This window comes from Scyliorhinus torazame, chromosome 16 (assembly GCF_047496885.1).
Source record: "Scyliorhinus torazame isolate Kashiwa2021f chromosome 16, sScyTor2.1, whole genome shotgun sequence".
Classification (NCBI taxonomy): Eukaryota; Metazoa; Chordata; class Chondrichthyes; order Carcharhiniformes; family Scyliorhinidae; genus Scyliorhinus; species Scyliorhinus torazame.
The window spans coordinates 92,780,880-92,808,722 of NC_092722.1; the positions used below are offsets into that span (position 1 = coordinate 92,780,880).

The following is a 27,843-nucleotide window of genomic DNA, read 5'->3' on the forward strand; positions in this document are numbered from 1 at the left end:
CGTCCAGTCTAGTAGCCTGTATCTCAGTATTCTCCTCGACATTGTCTTTCCTGTGTGAATACTGACAAAAAATATTAATTTAGCGCCTCTCCTATCTCCTCGGACTGATCACAAAAACCTCCATCCGCCAACAACCCCGAGTCAAACCTCCACCCCGACCTCTGCTCTCATCCCGATCTAAACCGAATCTCCAGCCAGTGGGGTGCATGGTCCGCGCTAACTATCCCCGCACACTCTTCCCCCTCCACACAAACCAAATTCTCCCGACTCACTACAAAGTAATCAATCCTCTTATGAGGGCTGGTTTAGCACAGTGGGCTAAACAGTTGGCTTGTAGTGCAGAACAATGCCAACAGCGCGGATTCAATTCTCGTACTGGCCTCCCCGAACAATGCTGGAATGTGGCGACTAGGGGCTTTTCACAGTAACTTCATTAAAACCTACTTGTGACAATAAGCGATTGTTATTATTATTATAGACGTGCGAAAAGAAGGAATACTCTTTCCCCCCCCCCCCCCCCCCCCGGGGTTCTGAAAGTGCCATGGATCCACCATACACATCCTTTCCATAACCGCCCCCCCCCCCCCCCCCCCCCCCCCCCCCCCCAAGCTCCCTTGCCATTCGTACACCACCCATCGGCCTCGGGCTCGACCTATCCACCCTCGGCTCTGGGACACCGTTAAAATCTCCTCCCATGATCAACTGGTGCGTGGCCAAATCCAGGATTGCTGCAAGCAACCCCCTCAAAACCCACCATCTCAATTTGGGGCATACACATTTGCCAACACCACCGGTGCCCCTTCCAATACCCCACTCTCAATCACATATCACCCAACCGGATCCCTCACCTCCTTCGCATTCACACATCCTATTTCTTTGCTCATTAAAATCGCCACTCCCCTCGATTTTGAATCAAACCCTGAGTGAAAAGCCTGCCTGATCCACCCCTTAGCCTAACCTGGTCCTTCACACGGAGATGCGTCTCCTGCAGAAAAAGCACCATGCTTTCAACCTCCTGAGGTGTGCGAACAACCGCAACCTTTTAATTGGCTCATTCAGTCCCCGGACGTTCCACGTTACCAGAGCCCCCCTCCCCACTCTTCAGCTCATGGAGGAAGGCTGCCTGTTGACCTTACCCTCCCCCACCCAAACAAAGACTTGTCCTGAACTCCAGGCAGCCTTCTCCAAAAGCAGACAAGCAAATACTAAACTCAAACAGTCGCAGAAAACAGGAGGAGGGGAGGAACGGGAACATTCATCCCCACATAAACATTTCATCCCTTACAATCTCAATAGTAAACAGTGCACGCCCCCCCCCCCCACCCCCACCCCAAAAAGACAACCAATCCCAATCCCTACCCCCACTTCAAACATGCTCCCAGCAGTTACAAAGTGGCAGCACCCCGGTTCCCAAGCATTGTCCGCTCAGCTCTCCCCCGGTTCGTGCTTTTTAATGAAGTCTTTGGTCGCTTCTGGTGTCTCGAAATAATACTCCCGGCCTCCGAACGTCACCCATAACTTTGCCAGGTAGAGCACCCCAAACCTGATCTGCCGCCGGTACAGTACCGCCTTGGCCTTGTTGAAGCTTGCCTGTTGCTTTGCCAACTCTGCTCCGATGTCCTGATAAATTTGGACCTTATTCCCCTCTTAGTTGCAGGTATGCTTCTCCCTGGCCCATCGCGGGATCTTCTCTATCCACCAATTTGTGGAGTCTCACGATCACCGCCCGCGGTGGCTTCCCAGCTCTTGGCTTCTGCCTCAGGGACCAATGCGCTCGGTCCACTTCAGGCGCCTTATCTAGTACCCCTTCTGCCACCAGCCCCGCCAGCATCTTTGAGACATATCTCGTGACACTCATGCCTTCCACTCCTTCAGGCAGGCCCACTATTCGCAGGTTCTACCTTTTCGAGGTATTTTTCTGCTCTTCCACCTTTGCCTACAACATTTTACAAAGGTCCCCTCGGAGCTCCGCCTCCGGAGCCACCATACGATCGCTGTGGTCCGAGATCACTCCGTCGATCTCCCTAATCTGTGGCCCCTGCACTCCAAACACTTCTCCACCAGTTCCAAAGAACTATTCAGGGGTGCCACCGCTCCTTCGATGGCCTTTGCGCGATCCTCCTGCATTTCTTGAATTCCGCCTTAATAAAAGCCATCAGCTGCTCCATCTGAGGCCTTCCAGCTTGCATCAGCCCTTCCCCCACCTGCATGTTTACAGTGTTTGCTGCAGCACAAACCTGTTCCAACTTTTCAGCCAAATCTCACTGTTTTCTGCTGGTTCTGGTAACCAGCAGGCATACCACTCCTGGGGAAACTACTCCAACATTCACCTATGCCTTTTCATTAAAATTCCACCCAGTATCAGGTAAAAATACATCTTTTTTTGTGTCTTCAAGTAGGAGCTGCCCTGTGTGTGTCCACTCACAACATGGCCACTACCGGAAATCGACCATCAGTTCATTAGATAAGGTTTTGAAATTTTTGGCATTTTTGTTTATTGTGCCTGATGAACTTTCATCCACCCTTGCAGAAGACACTGGATATTCATTAATAGTAGGTGATCAGGTGGGAAACCAGCTATTTGTCATCCTGCTCTGACTTCATGACACTTCTACTTGTGGCTTTCATTGATTTTAATGCAAAATGTTTCTTATTGATATGTAATCTTTGTTTTCCTCCCCCTTCCCCAATAAGATTCCAAAGAAAATCCTCAAACACTCCTCTTCTCTGCAACCTGCCCTGCCTGGGTTTACCAAGTTGCAAAGAAATACATGAAAGTGAAGTACAAACAGGTCGATCTCATTGGAAAACGGACTCAGAGAGCAGCTACAACGGTTGAGGTAAGTTTGAACATTGGGGAAATGAATTGCAACTGAAATTCTGTTTTCAGATGTTAATAGATTTGGAATAAATCAACTTGTGTGTTTAGGTAGCATTCAAATCTATTTCTGGGTCTCTTAGTTAAAAAGATAGCAAAAGTAAACCTTAATGGCTGGCCTGGGAACATGCTAAGAATGTTATTTGAGATCATTTTTTCATTATAAAGCTAATTATTGGGACAGTAGGGATGGGTATGATGTAGCTGCGGAAGATAATTAAGGCCACTGTTAAAAATACTAAAACAGTTTTAAAGAACAAGGACCGTAGTCAGGTGTTGCGATGAAATAGCTTTTTCACTTGTGTTGGGAGCTGGAAGGGACTATTGGACTTTTAAGGGACTTGGAAGATGATAGTTGAACATGACGATACTGCTAAATGGTTAGTCAACTCATTAAAAGGTTTCTGGATATGTCCCTGAAGTCCTGTAAACTCGAGGGCTATGGGCCAAGTGCTGGGAAATGGGGTTAGGCTGGGTGGCTCGCTTTTCGGCTGGTGGTCACTAATTAAGGGATTCAAAGACTGCTGGACTGGAAATTGTTCAAGGGAATGGTTATAGAAAAAGGACACTGCATGTTTTGTTCATGCTGACTCTTAAGAGCAACTCGCCTCGTTCCCCTGCTTTACTGTGTATCCATGCATTTTTTTCTCGTGCTTATCCAATTTTATGGGGGCACGGTAGCACAGTGGTTAGCAGTTGCTTCCCAGCTCCAGGGTCCCAGGTTCGATTCCCGGCTTGGGTCACTGTCTGCAAAGTTTGCACTTTGTTCCCGTGTCTGCGTGGGTTTCCTCCGGGTGCTCCGATTTCCTCCCACAGTCCAAAGATGTGCAGGTTAGGTCGATTGGCCATGCTAAATTGCCCTCCGTGTCGAAAAAAAGGTTGGGTTGGGTGGGGTTACTGCGATACGGGGATAGGGTGGAGGTGTGGGCTTAGGTAGGGTGCTCTTTCCAAGAGCCAGTGCAGGCTCGATGAGCTGAATGGCCTCCTGCATTGTAAATCCTATGATTCCAATTCTCTTTTGAAACCCACAATTAAATCTGTCTCTACCACACACTTGCTGTATTTGACCTGCAGTATAAAAGGCCTTTTCTCATCATATTGATTGCTTTGTCAATCATCTCCTCTGGTTCTCCTAACCTGCACATCTACCGTTTCACAATGATGATAGTTTCTCCCTACCTCCTCTGCCCTGCTCCCTCATCATTTTGAACCTTTTCGCCCAGAGGATGGTGGGAAACTGGAACACGCTACCTGAAAGGGTGGTAGAGGCAGGAACCCTCTCAACATTTAAGCATTTAGATGAGGACTTGAAACCTCAAGTCCTCAAGTCGTAGCACCAGGCTACGGATCAAGTGCTGGAAATTGAGATGAGTATAGATAGATGCTTGATTGTTGGCGCAGACACAATGGGCCGAAGGGCCTCTTCCTGTATTGTAAAACTTGGAACTATATTGCTGTTCCTTCATGATCACCAAGTCCAAATCCTAAAACTCCCTTCCCAACAGCACTGGCTGGATTTACACCATATGGACACCTGCAGATTAATAGGGCAGCTTGCCACCACCACCTCTAGGGTATTTTGGGATTTGTATCAAAGCTGGCCAAACCAACAATGCCCACATCCCTTGAAATCATTTTTAAAAAATTACCCAAGCCAAACCCACTCTCAACCCATTGAATTTGGGCCTCCTCCAATTTTTTTTTTCTCTGGATTGCTCCTTGTCCTTTCCCATAGGCAACTCAATCTGAAACTACATTAGAAACATATTTTTAAAAATAGGAGCAGCAGGAGGAGGCCATTCAACCCTTCAAGCCCACTCCGGCATTCATTTTGATCATGGCTGATCATCCAACTCAGTAGCCTAATTCCGCTTTCGTCCATATTCTTCCAAATCCTTTGCCCTAAGTGCTATGTCTAACTACTTCTCGAAATGGACTCCACAGGCTCACCACTCTCTGGGTGAAGACATTTCTCCTCATCTCTGTCCTAAATGATCTTCCCCATATCCTCAGACTGGCCCCTGGTTATGGACAAACATCCACTGTCGGGAACATACTTCCTGCATCAATCCTGTTAGAATTTTACAGGTTTCCATGAGATCCCTCTTCATTCGTCTGTGCCCCAGTGAATACAATCCTAACCGATTCAATCTCTCCTTGTACATCTGTCCTGCCATCCCAGGAATCAGTCTGGTAAACCTTCACTGCATTCCTCCTCAAAAGGACACCAAAACTGCACGCAACATTCCAACTGTAGCCTCACCAAGGCCCTGTATAATTGCAACAAGACATCCCTGCTCCTGTACTCAAATCCTCTCGCAATGAACGCCAGCATACCGTTTGCCTTCTTTACCGCCTGCTGCACCTGCATGCTTACCTTCAGTGACGGTTTACAAGGCCATCCAAGTCCACATTCCCAGTCCTAATTTGTGGCCATTCAGATAATAGTCTGCCTTCTTGTTTTTGCCACCAAAGTGGATAACCTCACATTTATCCAAATTATATGGCACCTGCCATTCATTGGCCCATTCACTCAACTTGTCCAAATCGCACTGAAGGATCTCTGCATCCTCCTCACAGCTCACCCTCCCACCCAACTTGGTGTCATCTGCAAATTTGGAGATATTTTGTTCCCTCGTCTAAATCATTAATATATATTATGAATAGCTGGAGTCCTAGCACTGATCCCCTGTGGTACAGCACTGGTCACTGCCTTCAAATTTGAAAAAGTCCTGTTAATTCCTACTCTTTTGTTTCCTGTCAGCCAACCAGTTTTCTATCCATCTCAATACACTGCCCTCAATCCCATGCACTTTAATTTTAGACGCTAATCTTTTATCGGGACTTTGTCAAAAGCCGTCTGAAAGTCCAAATATACCACATCCACTAACTCCCCTTTATCAATTCTACGAGTTACATTCTCGAAGAACTCCAGTAGATTTATCAACCATGATTTATCAACCAAACGGGATAGATTTCTTGACCAATATGTGAAGGAACCAGCTAGAGAATCGGTCATCTTAGACTGGGTACTGTGTAATGAGAAGGGAGTTATTGCCAATCTGGCTGTATGAGACACCTTGGGGATGAGCGACCATAACATGATAGAATTTTTTATCAAGATGGAGAGTGAAGTAGTTGATTCGGAGACTAGGGTGCTGAATCTTAATAAAGGGAACTATGAGGATATGAGGTGTGAGTTGGCCTTGATAGATTGGGGAGAGTTACTTCAAGGGATGACAGTGGATAGACAATGGCAAACATTCCAGGAACGCATGGAGGAACGACAGCAACTGTTCATTCCTGTCTGTCACAAAAGCAAAGGGGGTAAGAGGGCCAATCCATGGCTTACAAAGGAAATTAGAAATAGTATCCGATCCAAGGAAGAAGCATACAGATTGGCCAAGAAAAATAATAGGTCTGAGGATTGGGAGCAGTTTAGAATTCAGCAAAGAAGGACAAAGCGATTGATTAAGAACAGGAAAGTACAGTACGAAAGGAAGCTTGCAGGGAACATAAAGACTGACACTGAGAGTTTCTATAGATACGTGAAGAGAAAGATTGGTTCTATGATTCTATGATTGGTAAAGAGAAATGGAATCCCACTACAGACAGAAACAGGGGAATGCATAATAAGGGACAAAGAAATAGCTGAGCCATTAAATACATACTTTGGTTCGGTCTTCACAAATGAGGACACAAATCAGATCCCAGAAATGTTGGAGAATGAAAGGTTTAGTGAGAGGGAAGATCTGAGGGAGATCAACATTAGTAGAGAAATGGTGCTGGGAAAACTGATGGGATTGAAGGCAGATAAATCCCCAGGGCCTGAGAATCTCCATCGCAGAGTGCTTAAGGAAGTGGCTCTGGAAATAGTGGATGCATTGGTGGTCATCTTCCAGGATTCTATAGACTGGAACTGTCCCTGCAGATTGGAGGGTAGCTCACGTCACTCCGATATTCAAAAAGGGTGGTAGAGAGAAGGCAGGGAATTGTAGACCAGTAAGCCTAACATCGGTAGTGGGGAAAATGCTTGAATCCATTATCAAGGATTTTGGAGCGGAACATTTAGAAAGCAGTGGCAGGATCAGTCAAGAGTCAGCATGGATTTATGAAGGGAAAATCATTCTTGACAAATCTGTTGGAATTCTTTGAAGAGGTAACCCGTACATTTACTAGGGGGGAGCCAGTCGATGTGGTATATTTGGACTTTCAGAAAGCGTTTTGACAAAGTCCCACATAAGAGATTATTGTGCAAAATTAAAGCGCATGGGATTGGGGGAAATGTATTGAGGTGGATAGAAAACTGGTTGGCAAAGAGGAAACAAAGAGTAGGGATTAATGGGTCCTTTTCAAATTGGCAGGCAGTAACCAGTGGGGTACCACAGGGATCGGTGCTGGGACCCCAGCTATTCACAATATATATTAATGATGTTGGATGAGGGAACAAAATGTAACATCTCATAGTTTGCAGATTATACCAAATTAGGTGGGGGGGGGGGGGGGTGAATTATGACGAGGATGCAGGGATCCTACAGCAAGATCTGGACAGGTTGGGTGAGTGGGAAAACCAATGGCAGATGCAGTATAATTTGGATAAGTGTGAGGTTATTCATTTTGGAAGCAAAAAGAGGAAGGCAGATTACTACCTGAATGGTTGTAAATTGGGAGAGGGGAGTGTGCAGCGGGACCTGGGTCTCCTTGTGCACCATTCGCTGAAGGTAAGCATGCAGGTGCAGCAGGCGGTAAAGAAGGCTAATGGTATGTTGGCCTTCATTGCAAGAAGTTTTGAGTGTAGAAGCAGGGATGTGTTGCTGCAATTGTACAGTGCAAGTATTGTGTGCAGTTTTGGTCTCCTTCTCTGAGGAAGTATGTTCTTGCTCTCGAGGAAGTGCAGTGAAGGTTTACCAGACTGATTCCAGGGATGGCGGGACTGTCATATGAGGAGAGATTGGCTAGGTTGAGACTGTTCTCGCTGGAGTTCAGAAGAATGAGGGGGGGGGATCTCATCAAGACTTATAAAATTCTAGCAGGACTAGACAGAGAAGATGCAGGGAAGATGTTACCAATGATAGGTGTGTTCAGAACCAGGGGTCACAGTCTGAGGATTCAGGGTAAACCATTTTGGACAGAGATAAGGAGACACTTCTTCACAATGGTGAGCCTGCTGAAACTTTATATATATTCAAGAGGCGGCTGGATATAACACTTGGGGAGAATGGGATCAAAGGCTATGGGGAGAAAGCAGAATTAGGCTATTGTCGTGCTGAATGGCGGAGCAGGCCCGAAGGGCCAAAAGGCCTCCTCCTGCTCTTATCTTCTATGTATCTATGATTTTCCCTTCATGAATCCATGCTGACTCTGTCCAATCCTGCCACTGTTTTCTAAGTACTCTGCTATAAAATCTTTGAGAGGGGCTGGTTTAGCACAGGGCTAAATCGCTGGCTTTGAAAGCAAACCAAGGCAGGCCAGCAGCACGGTTCAATTCCCGTACCAGCCTCCCCGAACAGGCGCCGGAATGTGGCAACTAGGGACTTTTCACTAACTTCATTTGAAGCCTACTTGTGACAATAAGCAATTTTCATTTCGTTTCATAATGGATTCTAGAATTTTTCCCACTACTGACGTCAGGCTTAATGGTCTGTAATTTCCTGCTTTCTCTCTACCTCCCTTTTTAAATAGTGGAGTTACATTAGCAACCCTCCAAACTGCAGCAACTGTTCTGCAGTCTGTAGAATGCTGGAAGATGACCTGGAAAATGCATTCATTTCTAGGTTCACCTCCTTCAGTACCCTGGGATGTAGATTATCAGGCTCTGGGGATTGATCAGCCTTTAACCCCTTGAATTTTTCCCGCGCCATTTCTCTACTGATATTGATTATCTTCGGTTCTTACCTCTCACTAAACCCTGCATTCTCCAACATTTCTGGTATTTTATTTGTGTCCTCATTTGTGAAGAGCGACAAATGAGGACACAAATTTAGTTGCTCAGCCATTTCTTTGTCCCCTGTTATAGATTCCTGCGTTTCTGAGTGTAAGGGACTTACATTTGTCTTCACCAATCTTTTTCTCTTCACCTACCTGTAGAAACTTTTGCAGTCAGTATTTATGTTCCCTGCAAGCTTACTTTCGTACTCTAGTTTCCCCATCATAATCAATCCCTTGGTCCTTTGCTGAATTCTAAACATCTCCCAATCCTCAGACCTATTGTTTTTCCACAACTGACACTTGATCCACTTCATTCCCCAGAACCAGACCAATCACTAACTAGTTTTGTGTTGGACTAGATACGTACTGGATCATAATCATAACATTTTAAGCGCAGAAGGAGGCCATTTGGCCCATCGAGTCTGAACCGACCCTTGTAAAGAGCACCCTGCCCAAACCCACACCTCCATCCTATCCCCACACCTCCACTCTATCCCCGTAACCCAACTAACCTTTTCTGGACACTAAGCCAATCCTGCACATCTTTGGACTGTGGGAGGAAACTGGAGCACCCGGAGGAAACCCAAGCAAACATGGGGAGAACGTGCAGACTCTGCACAGACAGTGACCCAAACCGGGAATCAAACCTGGGACCCTGAAGCTGTGAAGCAACTGTGCTAACCACTGTGCTACCTTGCTGCCCAGTACTGAAACCATTGCTGTTCCTAATATCCTATAGCTCACAAGCATCGAAATCACCATGGAGCGTATTAAACACATTTGCTGTCTCTGATTGATTGTTGTGTGCAAAGCCTTTTTTGTATTGTGTTGCTGCCACATTGAGCAGACACTGCCCAGGGAGTACCGAAGGGCATCGACATATTGAAAAACCCTTGGGCCAGCATTTGCCACGGTTTGTTCATTTGGAGGTCTGGATTTAAAACTCGAGGAGAATTGTTGCCCAGGAATTTTTTAGAATCTTTATTATTGTCACAAGTAGGCTGACATTAATGGGAAATGCTTAGGAAATCAGAAGCACAAAAGGACTTGGGAGTCTTTGTTCACGATTCTCTTAAGGTTAATGTGCAGGTTCAGTCAGCAGTTAAGAAGGCAAATGCAATGTAAGCATTCATGTCAAGAGAGCTAGAATACAAGACCGGGGATGTACTTCTGAGACTGTATAGGGCTCTGGTCAGACCCCATTTGGAGTATTGTGAGCAGTTTTGGGCCCCGTATCTAAGGAAGGATGTGCTGGCATTGGAAAGGGTCCAGAGGAGGTTCACAAGAATGATCCCTGGAATGAAGAACTTGTCGTATGAGGAACAGTTGAGGACTCTGGGTCTGTACTCGGAGTTTAGAAGGATGAGGGGGTATATTATTGAGACTTACAGGATACTGCGAGGCCTGGATAGAATGGATGTGGAGAGGATTTTTCCACTTATAGGAAAAAGTAAAAGCAGAGGACACCATCTCAGACTAAAGGGACGATCCTTTAAAACAGAGATGAGGAGGAATTTCTTCAGCCAGAGGGTGGTGAATCTGTGGAACTCTTTGCCGCCGATGGCTGTGGAGGCCAGATCACTGTCTTTAAGACAGAGCTAGAGACTTCCAGTTGCGGCTATGCAGAGCTAAGTCGCACGTTCGGCAGCTCCCGCTAGAAACTGACTTTTGGGATCTTTTTAGAGCCCGTAACGGCGCTTGCTCAATGTTTCCCAGTGTGGGAAGGAGATAGCAACATTCCCCCAATAGTTGGACTCCTGGCTTGGACCAGGAGTGGGGCGATCAAAAAAATGGCAGTGAAGCAAAAGAAGGTGCAAGGGAGAAAGACCAAGATGGCGGCGGGTGGAGACCAGGCAGCGTGGATGCAGTCGGCGCAGGAGCAGCAGGAGTTTATTCAGCGCTGCTTTAGGGAGCTGAAAGCGGATCTGCTGGTGTCGATGAAGGTGTCAATCGATAAGCCGCTGGAGACCCAGACGGCCCAAGGGGTGGCGATCCAGGAGGTCCGGCAAAAGGTCTCTGAGAATGAAGATGAGATCCTAGGCCTAGCGGTGAAGGTGGAGGCACACGAGGCGCTCCATTGAAAAATGGCAGGAGATGTCCGAGGAGATGGTGAACCGGTCGAGGTGGAAGAATCTATGGATCCTGGGCCTCCCGGAGGGACTGGATGGTCGGACGTGGGGGCCTACGTGGTCACCATGCTGAATTCGCTGATGGGAGCGGGATCCTTCCAGGGGCCCCTGGAGCTGGAGGGGGCCCACTGAGTGCTGGCGAGGGGGCCCAAGCCCAACGAGCCGCCGCGGGCGGTGCTGGTGCGGTTCCACCGGTTTGCTGATCGGGAGTGCGTGCTAAGGTGGGCCAAGAAGGAGCGGAGCAGCAGGTGGGAGAACGCGGAGATCCGGATCTAGCAAGATTGGAGCGCTGAGGTGGCGAAGAAGAGGGCAGGGTTCAATCGAGCGAAGGCGGTGCTGCACAGGATAGGCGTGAAGTTCGGCATGCTGCAGCCTGTGGGTCACCTATAAGGACCAACATCATTATTTTGAATCCCCGGAGGAGGCGTGGGCCTTGTCCAGGCCGAAAAATTGGACTCGGATTGAGGGTCAGGGGTGGGGGGCCGCGGTGAAGGGATGGTTAGGGATTGTTGTGTTGTATTTCGAGGGGAGGTTCTTTGATCATTATTGGTTCTTTGTTTTTCGGGGGTTGGTTGGGCACTGTTTCGGTTTGGTCCGCCGGGTGGGCTCTTGGGGGGAGGGGGGTGGGGGGGGGGGGGGCAGGTAAACGGCTTGGGGGTTGATGGCTGGCAGGGGGGATGGGGTCCCGCGGGGGGGGGGGGGGGTCGGGCGAGGGGCTAGGCCTGAGTTGGGGGCAAGGGGACCAGGCCTGAAAAAGGAGCTGCACCAGAGGAGGTGGGGCCGGGCGAGTGGGATGCACTGTTTTTTTCCCACGCTAAGGGCTGAAGGGCGCGGGGCCGGAGCTGGGAAGCGCAGGCTTCTTCCCGCGCTGTGAGTGGAAGGGGGAGGGGGAGAGCCTGCTGGTGGGCAATGGGGGGGGGGGGCGGAGGGGAAGTTCCACACTGGGAGGGGTCGAGGGAGTGGCCGGGGTCAGCAGGTTACGGGAGTGCAATGGGGGGAGCAATGCAGCTAGTGGGGGGCCTAGCTGGGGGGAGTCGGTAGAGGAGGGCGGGGCGGGGGTCTGCCGCTTCTGGGAACGGGCCGTGTGGGGGGCGCGGGCACGTGGCTGGCCTAGGAGGGATATGGCTAGTCAGCGGGGGAGGGGGGGGAGCGGGTAGCCGCCTGATCTGACAACCTGCAATGTAAGGGGACTGAGTGGGCCGGTCAAACGGGCCCGGGTGTTTGCACACCTGAAGGGGCTGAAGGCAGATGTGGCCATGCTTCAGGAGACGCACCTGAGGGTGGCGGATCAGGTAAGGTTGAGAAAGGGGTGGGTAAGCCTGGTGTTTCATTCGGGGTTGGATGCAAAACATCGGGGGGGGTGGCGATCTTGGTGGGGAAGAGAGTGTCGTTCGAGGCGTCGAGCATCGTGGCAGACAATGGCGGTAGGTATGTGATGGTAAGTGGCAAGCTGCAGGGGGAGCGGGTGGTGTTGGTCAATGTATACGCCCCGAATTGGAACGATGCGGGCTTCATGCGGCGTATGTTGGACCGGATTCCGGACCTGGAGACAGATAATGGGGGAGGGGGGATTTCAATACAGTGCTGGACCTGGCACTAGATCGTTCCAGGTCTAGGACGACTAGGAGGCCGGCGGTGGCCAAGGTGCTGAGGGGATTCATGGACCAGATGGGAGGGATGGACCCATGGAGGTTTGCGAGGCCAGGGAATTCTCATTCTTCTCCCATGTCCACAAGGCCTATTCCCGGATTGACTTCTTTGTTATGAGTAGGGCGCTGATTCCAAGAGTGGAAGATACTGAGTACTCGGCGATAACCATTTCCGATCACGCTCCGCATTGGGTAGACCTCGAGCTGGGGTAGGCGATGGACTAGCGCCCGCTGTGGCGCTTAGAGGTGGGATTGCTGGCGGATGAGGAGGTGAGCGGGTGGGTCCGAGGGTGCATAGAGAGGTAGCTGGAGGCTAATGACAACGGGGAGGTCCTAGTGCGGGTCGTCTGGGAGGCGCTGAAGGCGGTGGTCAGGAGAGAGCTGATCTCCATTAGGGCCCATGAGAGGAGGGAGAAGAGTGAGGGGGAGAGGCTGGTGGGGGAGATGGTGAGGGTGGACAGGAGGTACGCGGAGGTCCCGGAGGATGGATTGCTTAGGGAGCGGCGCAGCCTCCAGGCCGAATTCGATCTGTTGACCACTAGGAAGGCGGAGGCGCAGGGGGCGGTATATGAATATGGAGAAAAGGCGAGCCGGATGCTAGCGCACCAGCTTCGGAAGCGAGAGGCAGCTAGGGAGATCGGGGGGGAAGGGAGCATGGTGCGAAGTGGGGTGGGTATCAATGGGGTCTTCACTTCTACGGGGAACTGTATCGGTCCGAGCCCCCACTGGAGGAGGGAGGGATGGGTCGCTTTCTGGACCGGTTGAGATTCCCGAAGGTGGAGGAGGGGCTGGGGGCGTTGGTTGGGTTGGAGGAGTTGGTCAAAGGGATAGGAAGCATGCAGGCGGGAAGGCGCCGGGGCCAGATGGGTTCGCGGTCGAATTTTATAAGAAGTATGCGGACCTGCTGGGCCCTCTGTTGGTAAGGACCTTTAACGAGGCAAGGGAAGGAGGAGCTTTGCCCCCGACGATGTCTCGGGCGCTGAACCCCTTGATCTTGAAGCGGGACAAGGATCCCCTACGCTGTGGGTCATACAGGCCGATCTCACTCCTAAATGTAGATGCAAAGTTGTTGGCAAAGATTTTAGCCACGAGGATAGAGGACTGTATGCCGCAGGTCATTCACGGGGATCAGACGGGGTTCGTGAAAGGGAGACAGCTGAATACAAATGTACGGAGGCTCTTGAATGTTATAATGATGTCGGCGGTGGAAGGGGAGGCGGAGATAGTGGCGGCGATGGATGCGGAGAAGTCCTTTGATAGGGTAGAGTGGGGGTACCTGTGGGAGGTGCTGAAAAGGTTCGGGTTTCGGTAGGGGTTTGTCAGCTGGGTTAAATTGCTGTATGAGGCCCCGGTGGCGAGTGTGGCCACGAACAGAAGGAGGTCAGAGTATTTTTGGTTACACCGGGGGACGAGGCAGGGGTGTCCCCTGTCCTCCCTGCTCTTTGCGTTGGCGATTGAGCCCCTGGCCATGGCATTGGGGGAGTCGATGAATTGGAGGGGGCTGGTGCGGGGTGGGAGGAACACCGGGTGTCGCTCTATGCGGACGATTTGCTGTTCTATGTGGCGGGCCCAGTGGGGGGAATGCCGGAGGTGATGAGGATTCTCAGGGAGTTTGGGGATTTCTCCGGGTATAAGCTCAATATGGGGAAGAGCGAGTTGTTCACCCAGGGGACCAGGAGAGGGGGATTGGTGAGCTCCCACTAGAAAGGGCAGAGAGGAGTTTCTGGTACCTGGGGGTCCAGGTGGCTTGGAGTTGGGGGGGCCCTGCATAAGTTTAACTTCACGAGACTGGTGGAGCAAATGGAGGAGGTGTTTAAGAGGTGGGACGTGCTGCCACTCTCCCTGGCGGGGAGGGTGCAGTCAGTTAAAATGGCGGTGCTCCCGAGATTTTTGTTCCTGTTCCAGTGCCTCCCCATCCTGATCCCTAAGGCCTTCTTCAAGTGGTTTAATAGGAACATTATGGGGTTTGTGTGGGCGCAGAAGACTCCGAGGGTGAGAAGGGTGTTCCTGGAACAGTGCAGGGATATGGGGGGGGGGTTAGCGCTGCCTAACCTCTGTGGGTATTATTGGGCTGCCAACGTGGCGATGGTGCGCAAGTGGGTGATGGAGGGGGAGGGGGCGGCATGGAAGAGGCTGGAGATGGCGTCCTGTATGGGCACGAGCCAGGAGGCGCTGGTGACGGCGCCACTGTTGCTTCCTCCAACGAGGTATACCATGAGCACGGTGGTGGCGGCTACCCTCAAAATTTGGGGGCAATGGAGACGTCACAGGGGGGAGGTGGGGGCCTCGGTGTGGTCCCCGATATGCGTGAACCATTGATTTGTCCCGGGGAGGATGGGCGTAGGGTTCCTGAGCTGGCACAGGGCAGGTATTAGAAGGATGGACGGGATGTTCGCGAGCCTGGGTGAGCTGGAGGAGAAGTTCGGGCTCCCCCAAAGGGTGTTTGTTCGGCGGCAGGTGGTGGAGTTCCCACTGTTGCCGCCACATAGGGTCCAGGACAGGGTGCTGTCGGGGGTGTGGGTTGGAGAGGGGAGGATCTCGGCAATGTATCAGGTAATGCAGGAGGAGGAGGCGGCCTCGGTGTCAAGGGTGGTAGGTTCCAGGGTCAAGCTGGGCTGGGGGTGCGCAATATTTGGGGTGGCAGAGGAGCCGGGGGTGCAGGAGGCGAAAGAGGCTGGTATTCTGGCCTTTGCGTCCCTGGTAGCCCGGTGAAGGACCTCTTCAGTGGAAGGATGCGAATCCTGGATCAACGATATGGCGGGGTTTATTAAATTGGAGAGGGTGAAATTTGCCTTAAGGGGATCGGTGCAAGGGTTCTTCAGGTGGTGGCAACCGTTCCTCGACTTCCTGGAAGAGCGTTAGAAGATGGTCAGCAGCAGCAACCCGGGAGGGGGGGGGGGGTTTGGTTCGCTTTTCTTGAGTGGGCGTGTATATTTGCTTTTGTGTTGATGATGGCTGTTAATTTATTATTTATGTGGGGGGGGGGGGGGGTTGTTTTCTTTCTGTATTTTGTTGTTGATATTTTGTGAAAATTCTAATAATTTTTTTTTTTAAAAAAGACAATAAGGGGATCAGGGGTTATGCAGGAGAATGAGGGTGAGAAAATATCAGCCCTGATTGAATGGCGGAGCAGACTCGATGGGCTGAGTGGCCTAATTCTGCTCCTATGTCTTGTGTTGTAACACTGCAATGAAGTTACTGTGAAAATCCCCTAGTCGCCACACGCTGGGGCCTGTTCGGGTACATTGAGGGAGAATTCAGAATGTCTAAATTACCTAACAGCACGTCTTTCGGGACTTGTGGGAGGAAGCCAGAGCACCCGGAGGAAACTCACGCAGACATTGGGAGAACGTTCAGACTCCACACAGGCAGTGGCCCAAGCCGGGAATCGAATCTGGGACTATGGCGCTGTGAAGCAAGTGCTAGCCACTGTGCTAGTGTGGTTTGGACCCCTTATTAACAATGGATACCATTGCCTGAGAAGCAATTCAGAGAAGCTTCACTCAACTGATTCTTGGGAATATCCTGGGTTTATTTTATGAGGAAAGGTTGGGCAAGTTGGCCCTGTATCCAGTGGAGTGCAGACGATTAAGAGGTAATTTTGCAACTTCCGGGTGCGGCTATGCAGAGCTAGTTCACATATTCGGTAGCTCCCCCTTGGAACGGACGTTTGGGCTCTTTTACACGGCCCCCACGGCATTTGTTTGACATTTCCTGGTGTGGCAAGAAGACTGCAACATTCCCCTGACAGTGTCCCCCAGGAATGGTCTGTCTTTTGGTTACCAGACCCGACAGAAACAGTAAAAGATTTGGCTTGAGCTGCAGGAATAGACAAAAGCCTCTTCCAGCATGCAGGCGGGGGAAGGGCAAGCTTAAAGCTGCAAGCTGACCTGAGGGCATTTATCAAAGTTGAATTCTAGCAGCAGAGGGAACAACTGTGAAAAGATCTCACCAAGGCCACTGAAGAAGCGGGGACGAGGCTTCCGGTGGCGGCCATGGAGGAGTAGGTCGCGCATTCGGCTGCTCCCGTCTGGAACGGACTCTTAGACCTTTTTCAGGAGTTTCCACAGACATTTTGGGGCAGATTGATGAAGCGAACACTGCCAAAAGGATTCCCTCTCGAGACTTCTGGTTGCGGCTATGCGGAGCTAAGTCGCACATTCGGCGGCTCCCGCAAAAACGGACTTTTGGGCTCTTTTCAGGGCCCCCAAGGGCACTTTTTCGACGTTTCCTGGTGTGGGAAGGTGTTAATAACAGCTCTCCGTCAGTATATGGCTTTAACTAGGAGCGGGGTGACAAAAATGGTGGTGGTGGACCAGAAGAAGGGAGGGAAGAAGGACAAAATGGCGGCGGGTGGAGACCAGGCAGCGTGGAGGCAGTGGGCGAGGACTAACAGGAGGGTATCCAGCGATTAATCCTAGAGATTAAAACGGACCTGCTAGAGCCGATGAAGGCTTCTATTGATAAGCTGCTGGAGACACAGACGGCCCAGGGGATGGCGATCCGAGAAGCTCAACAAAAGATCTCTGACAATGAGGACGAGATCTTAGTCCTGGCGGTAAAGGTGGAGGCGCTCCACAAGAAATGGCAGGAGCAGTTCGAGGAGATGGAGAATCGGTCGAGGCGGAAGAATCTGCGGATTCTGGGCCTCCCGGAGGGGCTGAAAGGGCCGGACGTGGGGGCCTATGTGGTCACCATGTTAAACTCGCTGATGGGAGCGGGGTCCTTCCAGGGGCCCCTGGAGCTGGAATATGGCCCCCCATAGAGTGTTGGCGAGGAGGCCCAAGGCTAACGAGCCTCCGCGGGCGGTGCTGGTGCGGTTCCATCGGTTTGTCGATCGGGAGTGTGTGCTCAGGTGGGCCAAGAAGAAGAGGAGCAGCAGGTGGGAGAACGCGGAGGTTTGGATATATCAGGACTGGAGTGCGGAGGCGGCGAAGAGGAGGGCCGGGTACAATCGAGCGAAGGCGGTGCTGCACAGGAAGGGGGTGAAGTTTGGCATGTTGCAGCCGGCGTGACTGTGGATTACCTACAAGGACCGGCACCATTATTTTGAGTCTCCAGAGGAGGCGTGGGCCTTTGTTCAGGCCGAGAAGCTGGACACAGACTGAGGGTCGTGATGGGCGATTGGGGACTGCGGTGGATATGTTATGCCTATTTTTGGTTCGGAGGGAGGGGCCTTTGCATTGTTTTGGGTTTCTTTTTCTCTGTGTTTTTCTCTTTCGGGTTGGGGAGGGTGGATGGGGGCACTGTTTTGGTTGGTGGCGGGGCCTGGTAGGTGGAGAGCGCGGGATTTTTTCCTGTGCCGAAGACGGGAGTGGGGGGGGGGGGACCGGGGCGGGGAAGCGAGGCTTGTTTCCCGCGCTTAGAACGGAGGGGGAGAGCCTGTGAGCCTGTAGGTCAGCGGGAGAGGAGGGTGTGCCCCACAATGGGAGGAGTCGAAGGGGAGGCGGGAGTGGCCGTGGTCAGCGGGAGTCAGCTGACTTACGGAAGTGCAATGGGGGGAGTAAACCAGCTAGGATGGGTCCTAGCCCGGGAGGGGGGGGGAGAGAAGAGAGAGAGAATCGAGTTGCTGCTGCTAAGATCAAGGAGGAGCTGGAGCCTGGAGCGAGTGGGGTGGGTCGAGAAGCGTGTATGCCGCTGTGGGGAACGGGCCGGGTGTGGGGTGCGGGCGCGAGGCTGGCCGAGGAGGGGTCATGGCTAGTCGGCGGGGGAGGGGGGGGGAGGGTAGCCCCCTGATCCGGCTGATAACCTGGAATGTAAGGGGACTGAATGGGCCGGTTAAGCGGGCCCGCGTGTTCGCGCACCTGAAGGGGCTCAAGGCGGATGTGGTTATGCTCCAGGGGAGACACCTGAAGGTGGCAGACCAGGTAAGACTGAGGAAAGGGTGGGTAGGTCAGGTGTTTCACTCGGGGCTAGATGCCAAAAATCGAGGGGTGGCGATCTTGGTGGGAAAGAAGGTGTATTCGAGGCGTCGAGCATTGTGGCAGATAATGGCGGTAGGTACATAATGGTAAGTGGTAAGTTGCAGGGAGAGAGGGTGGTACTGGTCAATGTGTGTGCTCCGAACTGGGACGATGCGGGTTTTATGCGGCGTATGTTGGATCGGATCCCAGATTTGGAAGTGGGGGGCCTGATAATACAAAGAACAAAGAAATGGTACAGCACAGGAACAGGCCCTTCGGCCCTCCAAGCCCGTGCCGACCATGCTGCCCGACTAAACTACAATCTTCTACACTTCCTGGGTCCGTATCCCTCTATTCCCATCCTATTCATGTATTTGTCAAGATGCCCCTTAAATGTCACTATCGTCCCTGCTTCCACCACCTCCTCCGGTAGCGAGTTCCAGGCACCCACTACCCTCTGTGTAAAAAAAAAAAAAAAAACTTGCCTCGTACATCTACTCTAAACCTTGTCCCTCTCACCTTAAACCTATGCCCCCTAGTAATTGACCCCTCTACCCCGGGGAAAAGCCTCTGACTATCCACTCTGTCTATGCCCCTCATAATTTTGTAGACCTCTATCAGGTCTCCCCTCAACCTCCTTCGTTCCAGTGAGAACAAACCGAGTTTATTCAACCGCCCCTCATAGCTAATGCCCTCCATACCAGGCAACATTCTGGTAAATCTCTTCTGCACCCTCTCTAAAGCCTCCATATCCTTCTGGTAATGTGGCGACCAGACTTTGTCCGGATTAAACTCCATAAAAATGGGGGGAGACTTTAACACGGTGTTGGATCCTGCACTGGATCGCTCCAGGTCTAGGACGGGTAGGAAGCCGGCGGCGGCTAGAGTGTTGAGGGGATTTATGGACCAAATGGGAGGGGTGGACCCTTGGAGATTTGCACGGCCGGGGGGCTAGGGAATTTTCATTCTTCTCACATGTCCATAAGGCTTATTCTCGAATCGACTTTCATTTTGAGTAGGGCGCTGATAGCGAGAGTAGAGGATACCGAGTATTCGGCAATAGCCATTTCGGACCACGCCCTGCATTGGGTGGACTTGGAGATGAGGGAGGAAAGGGACCAGCGCCCGCTGTGGCGCTTGGAGGTGGGGCTGTTGGCGGGCGAGCGGGTCCGAGGAAGTATAGCGAGGTACTTGGAGACCAACGACAACGGGGAGGTCCGAGTGGGGATGGTATGGGAGGCACTGAAGGCGGTGGTGAGGGGAGAGCTGATCTCCATCAGGACCCACAAGGAGCGGGGGGAGAGGGAGAGGCTGGTGGGGGAGATGGTGAGGGTAGACAGGAGGTGTGCGGAAGAACCTGAGGAAGGATTGTTCAGGAAGAGGCGCAGCCTCCAGGCCGAGTTCGACCTGGTGACCACCAGGAAGGCGGAGGTGCAGTGGAGGAAGGCCCAGGGGCGGTCTACGAGTATGGGGAAAGGGCAAGCCGGATGCTGGCGCATTAGCTTCGGAAGCGGGACGCAGCTAGGGAGATCGGGGGAGTTAAGGACAGGGAAGGGAGCGTGTTGCTGGGTGGGGTTGGCATCAATGGGGTCTTCAGGGACTTCTACGAGGAATTGTACCGATCTGAGCCCCCACGGGAGGAGGGAGGGATGGGCCGTTTCCTGGACCAATTGAGGTTTCCAAAGGTGGAAGAGGGACTGGGGGCCGCAATTGGGCTGGAGGAGCTGATCAAAGGGATAGGAAGCATGCAGGCGGGGAAGGCACCGGGGCCGGACGGTTTCCCGGTCGAGTTCTATAAAAAATATATGGACCTGTTGGTCCCGCTGTTAGTTAGGACCTTCAATGAGGCAAGGGAGAGGGGGGGCTTTACCCCCGACGATGTCCCGGGCACTGATCTCCTTGATCCTGAAGCGGGACAAGGATCCCCTGCAATGTGGGTCTTACAGACCGATTTCCTTGCTAAATGTAGATGCCAAGGTGCTGGCGAAGGTGTTAGCCACGAGGATTGAGGATTGTGTGCAGCAGATCATCCATGAAGACCAGACGGGGTTTGTGAAGGGGAGACAGTTGAAAGCGAATGTGCGGAGGCTTTTGAACGTTACCATGATGCCGGCGAGGGAGGGGGAGGCGGAGATAGTGGTGGGGATGGACGCTGAGAAAGCCTTCGATAGGGTAGAGTGGGGGTACCTGTGGGAGGTGCTGAAGAGGTTCGGGTTTGGGGAGGGGTTTGTCAGGTGGGTTAGGTTGTTGTATGAGGTCCCAATGGCAAGTGTGGCCACAAATAGGAGGAGGTCCGAGTACTTTCGTTTGCACCGAGGGACGAGACGGGTGTTCCCTGTCCCCCCTGCTCTTCGCACTGGCGATTGAACCCCTGGCTATGGCACAGAGAGTCGAGGAACTGGAGGGGTTTGGTGCGGGGTGGGGAGGAGCGTAGGGTGTCGCTTTATGCGGACGACCTGCTGCTGTATGTGGCGGACCCGGTGGGAGGAATGCCAGAGGTAATGAGGATCCTTAGGGAATTCGGGGACTTTTCGGGGTACAAGCTCAATATGGGGAAGAGCGAGCTGTTCGTAGTTCAGCTAGGGGACCAGGAGAGGGGGATTGGCGAGCTCCCACTAAAAAGGGCGGAGAGGAGCTTCAGCTATTTGGGGGTCCAGGTGGCCAGGAGCTGGGTGGCCCAGCATAGGCTTAACTTTACAAGTCTGGTGGAGCAAATGGAGGAGGAGTTCGAGGTGGGACGCGTTGCTGCTGTCCTTGGCGGGTAGGGTGCAGTCAATCAAAATGACGGTGCTCCCAAGGTTTTTGTTCCTGTTCCAGTGCCTCCCCGTGTTTATCCCGAAGGCTTTTTTTCAGGCGAGTATAATGGGGTTTGTGTGGGCGCGAGGGACTCCGAGGGTCAGAAGGGTGTTCCTGGAGCAGAGTAGAGCTGGGGGGGGCCTGGTGCTGCCCAACCTCTGTGGGTACTACTGGGCCGCCAATGCGACAATGGTGCGCAAGTGGGTGATGGAGGGGGCTGCATGGAAGAGGCTGGAGACGGCGTCCTGTGTGGGTACGAGTCTGGCAATGGCGCCGCTGCTGCTCCCTCCAAGGAGGTATACCACGAGTCCGGTGGTGGTGGCGGCCCTCAAAATTTGGGGGCAGTGGAGGCGGCATAGGGGGGGAAGTTAGGGCCTCGGCGTGGACCCCATTACGGGGGAACCACCGGTTCGCCCCAGGAAGAACAGGTGGAGGGTTTTCGGGGTGGCACAGGGCAGGGATACGAAAGTTGGGGACCTGTTTGTGGACGGGAAGTTCGCGAGCTTGGGTGAGCTGGCGGAGAAGTACGGGCTCCCCCCGGGGAACACCTTCAGGTACTTACAGGTAAGGGCATTTGCCAGACGGCAGGTGGTGGAATTCCCACGGTTACTGCCACACAGTACAGGACAGGGTGCTCTCGGGGCGGGGGGGGGGGGGGGGGGAGATCTCTGAAACTTACCAGGTGATGCAGGAGGAGGCCTCGGTGGTGGAGTTGAAAGGTAAGTGGGAGGAGGAGTTGGGAGAGGAGATCGAAGAGGGGACGTGGGCAGATGCCCTAGGGAGGGTGAACTCTTCCTCTTCTTGCGCGAGGCTCAGCCTCATACAGTTTAAGGGGCACCACAGGGCACACATGACCGGGACAAGGATGAGCTGGTTCTTTGGGGGTGAGGACAGGTGTGTTAGGTGCTCAGGGAGCCCAGCAAATCACACCCATATGTTCTGGGCATGCCCAGCGCTGGAGGAATTTTGGAAGGGCGTAGCGAGGACGGTGTCGAGGGTGGTAGGATCCAGGGTCAAACCGGGCTGGGGGCTCGCAATATTTGGGGTGGCGGAGGAGCCGGGAGTGCAGAAGGCGAAAGGGGCCGGAATTCTGGCCTTTGCGTCCCTGGTAGCCCGGCGAAGGATTCTCCTTCAGTGGAAAGATACGAGGCTCCCAAGCGTGGAATCCTGGATCAGCGATATGGCAGGGTTCATTAAATTGGAGAGGGTGAAATTCGCCTTGAGAGTACAAGGGTTCTTTAGGCGGTGGCAACCGTTCTTAGACTTTCTGGCAGAACAATAGACATTGGTCAATGGCAGCAGCAGCCCGGGGGGGGGGGGGGGGGGTATTTTATTTATTTTTTTGTTTATGTTATTTACACTGGGAGGGTCTGAGGGGGTGTATACACCTGTTGTCTTAAGTCGGGGTGTTAATGTTAATTTATTATTTAGGTACGGGGGGAGGGGTTTGGGGGGTTGCTTTTTTAGATTGTGTTTTGTACTTAACCCTGTTGGGTTCTTTTTTCTTTCTCATTTTGTTATTGATATTTTATGAAAACCTTTAATAAAAATTATTTAAGAAAAAAAAGAGGTAATTTTGCTCCTGAGAGCTTGCAGGGTGGATGATGAAAGGATGTCTCCCTTGTGTGAGATACTAGAATAAAAATAAGGGGAGACACAGGATAAAAATAAGTGGTTCCCCATTTAAGACACAAAGACGAAAACCAGGGTTGGTACAGCTTACCAGGGAGCAAGAGCCAGGGTTGGTCAATTGTTGCACTGACTGGTGTGCTTGATCTGTACAATGAAAAGCAATTGGTAGACATTCATTCCAAGTAGAATGTTAGGCACCTGATGTAATGTGATAAAGTGCCATCAAACGAAAAAGTATAATCAGACTTTAGAACATTACAGCGCAGTACAGGCCCTTCAGCCCTCGATGTTGCGCCGACCTGTGAAACCACTCTAAAGCCCATTTACACTATTCCCTTATCATCCATATGTCTTATCTAATGACCATTTGAATACCCTTAGTGTTGGCGAGTCCACTACTGTTGCAGGCAGGGCATTCCACACCCTTACTACGCTCTGAGTAAAGAACCTACCTCTGACGCCTGTCTTATAATCTATCTCCCCTCAATTTAAAGCTATGTCTCTGGTCTCTGTGGTGCTGCATGAGAATACCCATTAGTTAGACTGGCAGTGTTGTCAGAGGATTGTTACTTGATTTGTGATCTCTATTTTTAACCATTGTGGCATAGCCCATCTCTGTTTTTCAAACTTTTTTGCCCAGCACCCATTTTTACCAGCCGTTGGGCCCCATGCCGGCTGACCTTCGCGACCCATGCAGCCCAAATTTAATGACCCACCATTTTTGCTTACCTTCAATGTGACATCCTCAGGATCTCACTTGCTTTGTCATTGAATATTACATTTCTGCTAAGGACTTCAGCTTATGATATAAGATCTGATTTATCCATTGAAAAGAGTCAAGAAGTTTGTCCTCAAACTTGTGTTCAAATGCCTTTGAAGTTTTGAGAGTTTTAACCTTCATTTGCCAGTACCTCCCTGCATATAACACACAAACTTTGCATCCTGATTTGCAGTGGCACAATTAATAAACCCATACCTCAAGAAATCACCTTAATACTGCTTTCTCCCTGTTTAATGTGTACTGCTGGCAGCTCCAAAATGGAGCAATCTCTCGAGCCCAGAGCACGTGACGTCAACGTACAGCGAGAGCGTGACCTGCCCCCTTGACACCGCTTCGAGGGAGAAGACTTGCATCGATTTTTAAAAAACAATCTGCTCCTGCTCCCAAGAATCTGACATCAGGAGGAGGCAGTCTGCCTCGCTGGGCATCCGGGCCTGCACACTGCTGTGTGGGCACGTATGTGTGGGACAGCTGGCATTCTGAAAGCTGGTTGCGGCCGACATTTTGAAAAACAGGTCATGACCATTGGGTACTTCTTCCCACAACCGTTGGCCCCTTGACCCACCCATGCTTTGCGGCCCTGAGTTTGAAAATGGCTCAACCTGCAGGTACTTGCCATGTTGTTTGGACACGTTTGCTGGTTTCTCTAATAACAATATGAAACTAATACAGGCCGGTAATTAGCTTTGCTGAAAAGCCTACATGCATGATATTGGTTCTTTTATCACTGGATTTAATATCTCCTCACATTCTTGGATTCCGGTCTGAGGCGTAGAACTCACAGCCAAATCCTTAAATTTGTTTTATGTTTTTCTCTAGCATTTGGCCATAGAATGCCATTGGACGCAGCGAGTGGCAGTCATTGGCGATGTCATTCAGGTATACAGTGGTCGTCATGGGCGAACTATCATCTTCTGTGAAACCAAAAGGGAAGTAAATGAGCTGGTAACCTCAATAAAACAGGTACTGCATTCTCCTCTCTGAGCTTGACTGTACTTCCTCCCAGGCTTATACCATGCTACATAGCAATAGACCTGTACTTAACCAGTTTTGTTATCCGATATAATACAGTGACAGATCTCTACCCTAGGTTTTCTCACAAGTTGCTGGGTTTTCTCTCAGTTTACTGTGTAATAAACTTTCCTTCCCATTCCAATAGTTACTGGAATGGTACCTTTTAAGAACATGAGAAATAGGAGAAGTGGCCATTCAGCCCGTCTCCGCCATTCAATGAGATCATGGCTGATCATCTACTTCACCATTTTCCTGCACCATTCCCATAACCCTTGAATTTTTGAATATGCAGAAGTATGTTTACCTCAGTCTTGGAACATACTCTACAGCTGAGCGTTCACAACCGCCCCCCCCCCCCCCCCCCCCAAAAAACGGGAAACATCCTTCCTGTATCTGCATGGTAATTTTCAGTGAATTGTGAACAAGGGCACCCAAGCTCCTTTGAAGTTCAACATTCCTGATGGATCTCTGTATCTATTCGGAACCCTGGATATGCGTTATCCCTTCTTCGTTCCCAAATAACAGAGATTCCAGACTGCGCCTCTCACATTTAAGAAATACTCTGTATTGATATTTTTCCCCACCAAAGTAGATAAACTCCCATTTCTTGATATTGTATTCTAACTGACATTCACCTAGCCTCTCCAAATCCCCTTGAAGCGCCTATGGGGCGGCACAGTAGTGCCATAGTTAGTAGTGTTGCTTCACTGCGCCAGGGTCCCAGGTTCGATTCCCTGCTTGGGTCACTGTATGTGCGGAGTGTTAGCTGTCTAGCTGCTGTTGTATAAAGTGTCAAAAGTTCTGCTCCTTTACAGAAACACCTTTATTTTCCTTTGACACAACTCTGCACAAAACTCTCTCATCACATCATATGCCCCAAAGGCCACCTGAAGCTTCTTTACATATTAGTGTCAATTATTGGATACTTAACATAAATGGACATTTAATTGGAATGTCTCTTAACCCATTGCGTTGCGCTGGTCAAAGAGACACCGCCTGAGTGAGTGAGACACAGACAGAGTGAGAATTTGAAACTTGGTAATTTGGTGCAGTGAGGTAATTCAGTGCAGAGTGGGAGAAGGTGCTTTTTCCCTGCTGTTTTGTTCTCTTTCTTCGGGCCTAATTATCGGGAGCCGTTTGGAGGAGGAGGACCAGTCTCTGTGAGTATAAAAACCTAACAGTAACTTCCTGTTTTCCAGTTTTTTTTCTCTAAAAGTGACGTCAGAGGGAAGCTGTGATCTGATTGGTTGATAGCTAATCTGCCCCAAATTTAAAAAAAACACAGCTAAACTCGTAAACTTAAATTAAACAAATTAATTAATTAGAGATGGCTGGTCAGGTGATGTGCTTGAGCTGCTTGATGTGGGAGCTGGCAGATCCCATTATGAGCTGCAGCGACCACATCTGCAGTAAGTGTTGGCTGCTCGAAGAGCTCCGGCTCAGAGTTGATGAGTTGGAGTCTGAGCCTCAAACACTGAGCCACATCCGGGAGGGGGAGACTTACCTGGACACTGTGTTTCAGGAGGCAGTCACACCTGTCAGAGTAAGTAGTTTAAATCCTGCCAGTGGCCAGGGTGTGACTGCAAGTCAGGCAGGTAAAGGGAACCAGCAGTCTGGAACTCAGGAGCTTCAGCCCTTGACCCTGTCCAACAGGCATGAGGCACTTGCTCCCTGTGTGGATGGCGAACAGGGCTGCAGGAAGGATGAGTCAGCTGACCAAGGCACCATGGTTTAGCAGACCATTCAAGGGGAGGGAGTAAATAGGCAAATTGTAGTTGTTGGGGATTCTATTATCAGGGGGATAAATAGTATCCTTTGCGAGCAGGATAAAGAGTCCCGCATGGTATGTTGCCTGCCCGGTGCTAGGGTGCGGGACATCTCTGACTGGCTTGAAAGGATACTGGAGAGGGAGGGGGAGGATCCAATTGTTGTGGTCCATGTAGGTACCAACAACATAGGCAAGTCTAGGAAAGAGGACCTATTTAGAGATTATAAAGAGCTAGGATTCAAATTAAAAAAACAGGTCCTCAAGGGTCATAATCTCCGGATTACTGTCCGATCCACGTGCAAATTGGCATAGGGAGGCAAGAATAAGGGAAGTTAAATGTGGCTGAAAGAGTGGTGTGGGAAAGAGGGGTTCCTTTTCATGGGACACTGGCATCAGTTTTGGAACAGGGGGGACGGGACCTATACCATTGGGATGGTCTCCACCTGAACCGAGCTGGGACCAGTGTTCTGGCGAAAAGAGTAAATAGGGTGGTCAATAAGACTTTAAACTAGAGATTGCGGGGGGTGGGGGAGGGAAAGTCAGGGAACCAAAAGGCAAAGTAATCAATGGGAAGCATAGCTGCTTAGGAATACAAAAAAGCACGAAAAGACAGAACTCATGAGAGGTTACGATAGTCCCCATCTCACAAAATATGACAGTGTGTGGAAAGGCTCAGTAAACCAAGGTCCACCACACTAAGAAAACAAAAAGGGACGGTCAATAGAGAATTAAAGGTGCTATATTTAAATGCGCGCAGTGTACGGAACAAGGTAAATGGGTTTGTGGCCCAGATTGTGACTGGCAGGTATGATGTGGTAGGCATCACAGAGAAGTGGTTGCAGGGGGTTCAGGACTGGCATTTAAACATCCAGGGATTCACAACCTATCGAAAAGACAGAGAGGTGGGCAGAGGGGGCGGGGTTACCTTGTTAATTAGGAATGAAATTAAATCAATAGCACTGAACGACATAGGGTCAGATAGAGGCATACAAAATGATCAGGGGGTTAGATAGGGTGGACAGTGAGAGCCTTCTCCCGCGGATGGAAATGGCTAACACGAGGGGACATAGCCTTAAACTGAGGGGTAATAGATATAGGACAGAGGTCAGAGGTAGGTTCTTTACGCAAAGAGTGGTGAGGCCGTGGAATGCCCTACCTGCAACAGTAGTGAACTCGCCAACATTGAGGGCATTTAAACGTTTATTGGATAAGCATATGGATGATAATGGCATAGTGTAGGTTAGATGGCTTTTGTTTTTTGACTTCCCATGTCGGTGCAACATCGTGGGCTGAAGGGCCTGTACTGCGCTGTATCGTTCTATGTGGAGTCTGTGTGGGTAGAGTTGAACATAGAACATGGAAAAT

General features: G+C 51.0%; 1 protein-coding gene across 3 annotated transcripts in view; it reads left to right on the top strand.

The window, feature by feature from the left end:
* LOC140392950 (nucleolar RNA helicase 2-like) overlaps positions 1–27,843 on the top strand; it is a 170,931-nt gene that overhangs the window by 101,426 nt on the left and 41,662 nt on the right. For all 3 annotated transcript variants that reach the window (XM_072478750.1, XM_072478749.1, XM_072478751.1), the window contains 2 exons: positions 2,695–2,840; positions 24,516–24,659. In XM_072478750.1, coding sequence (XP_072334851.1) covers positions 2,695–2,840; positions 24,516–24,659 — 290 coding nt within the window. The remainder of the gene's footprint in view (positions 1–2,694; positions 2,841–24,515; positions 24,660–27,843) is intronic.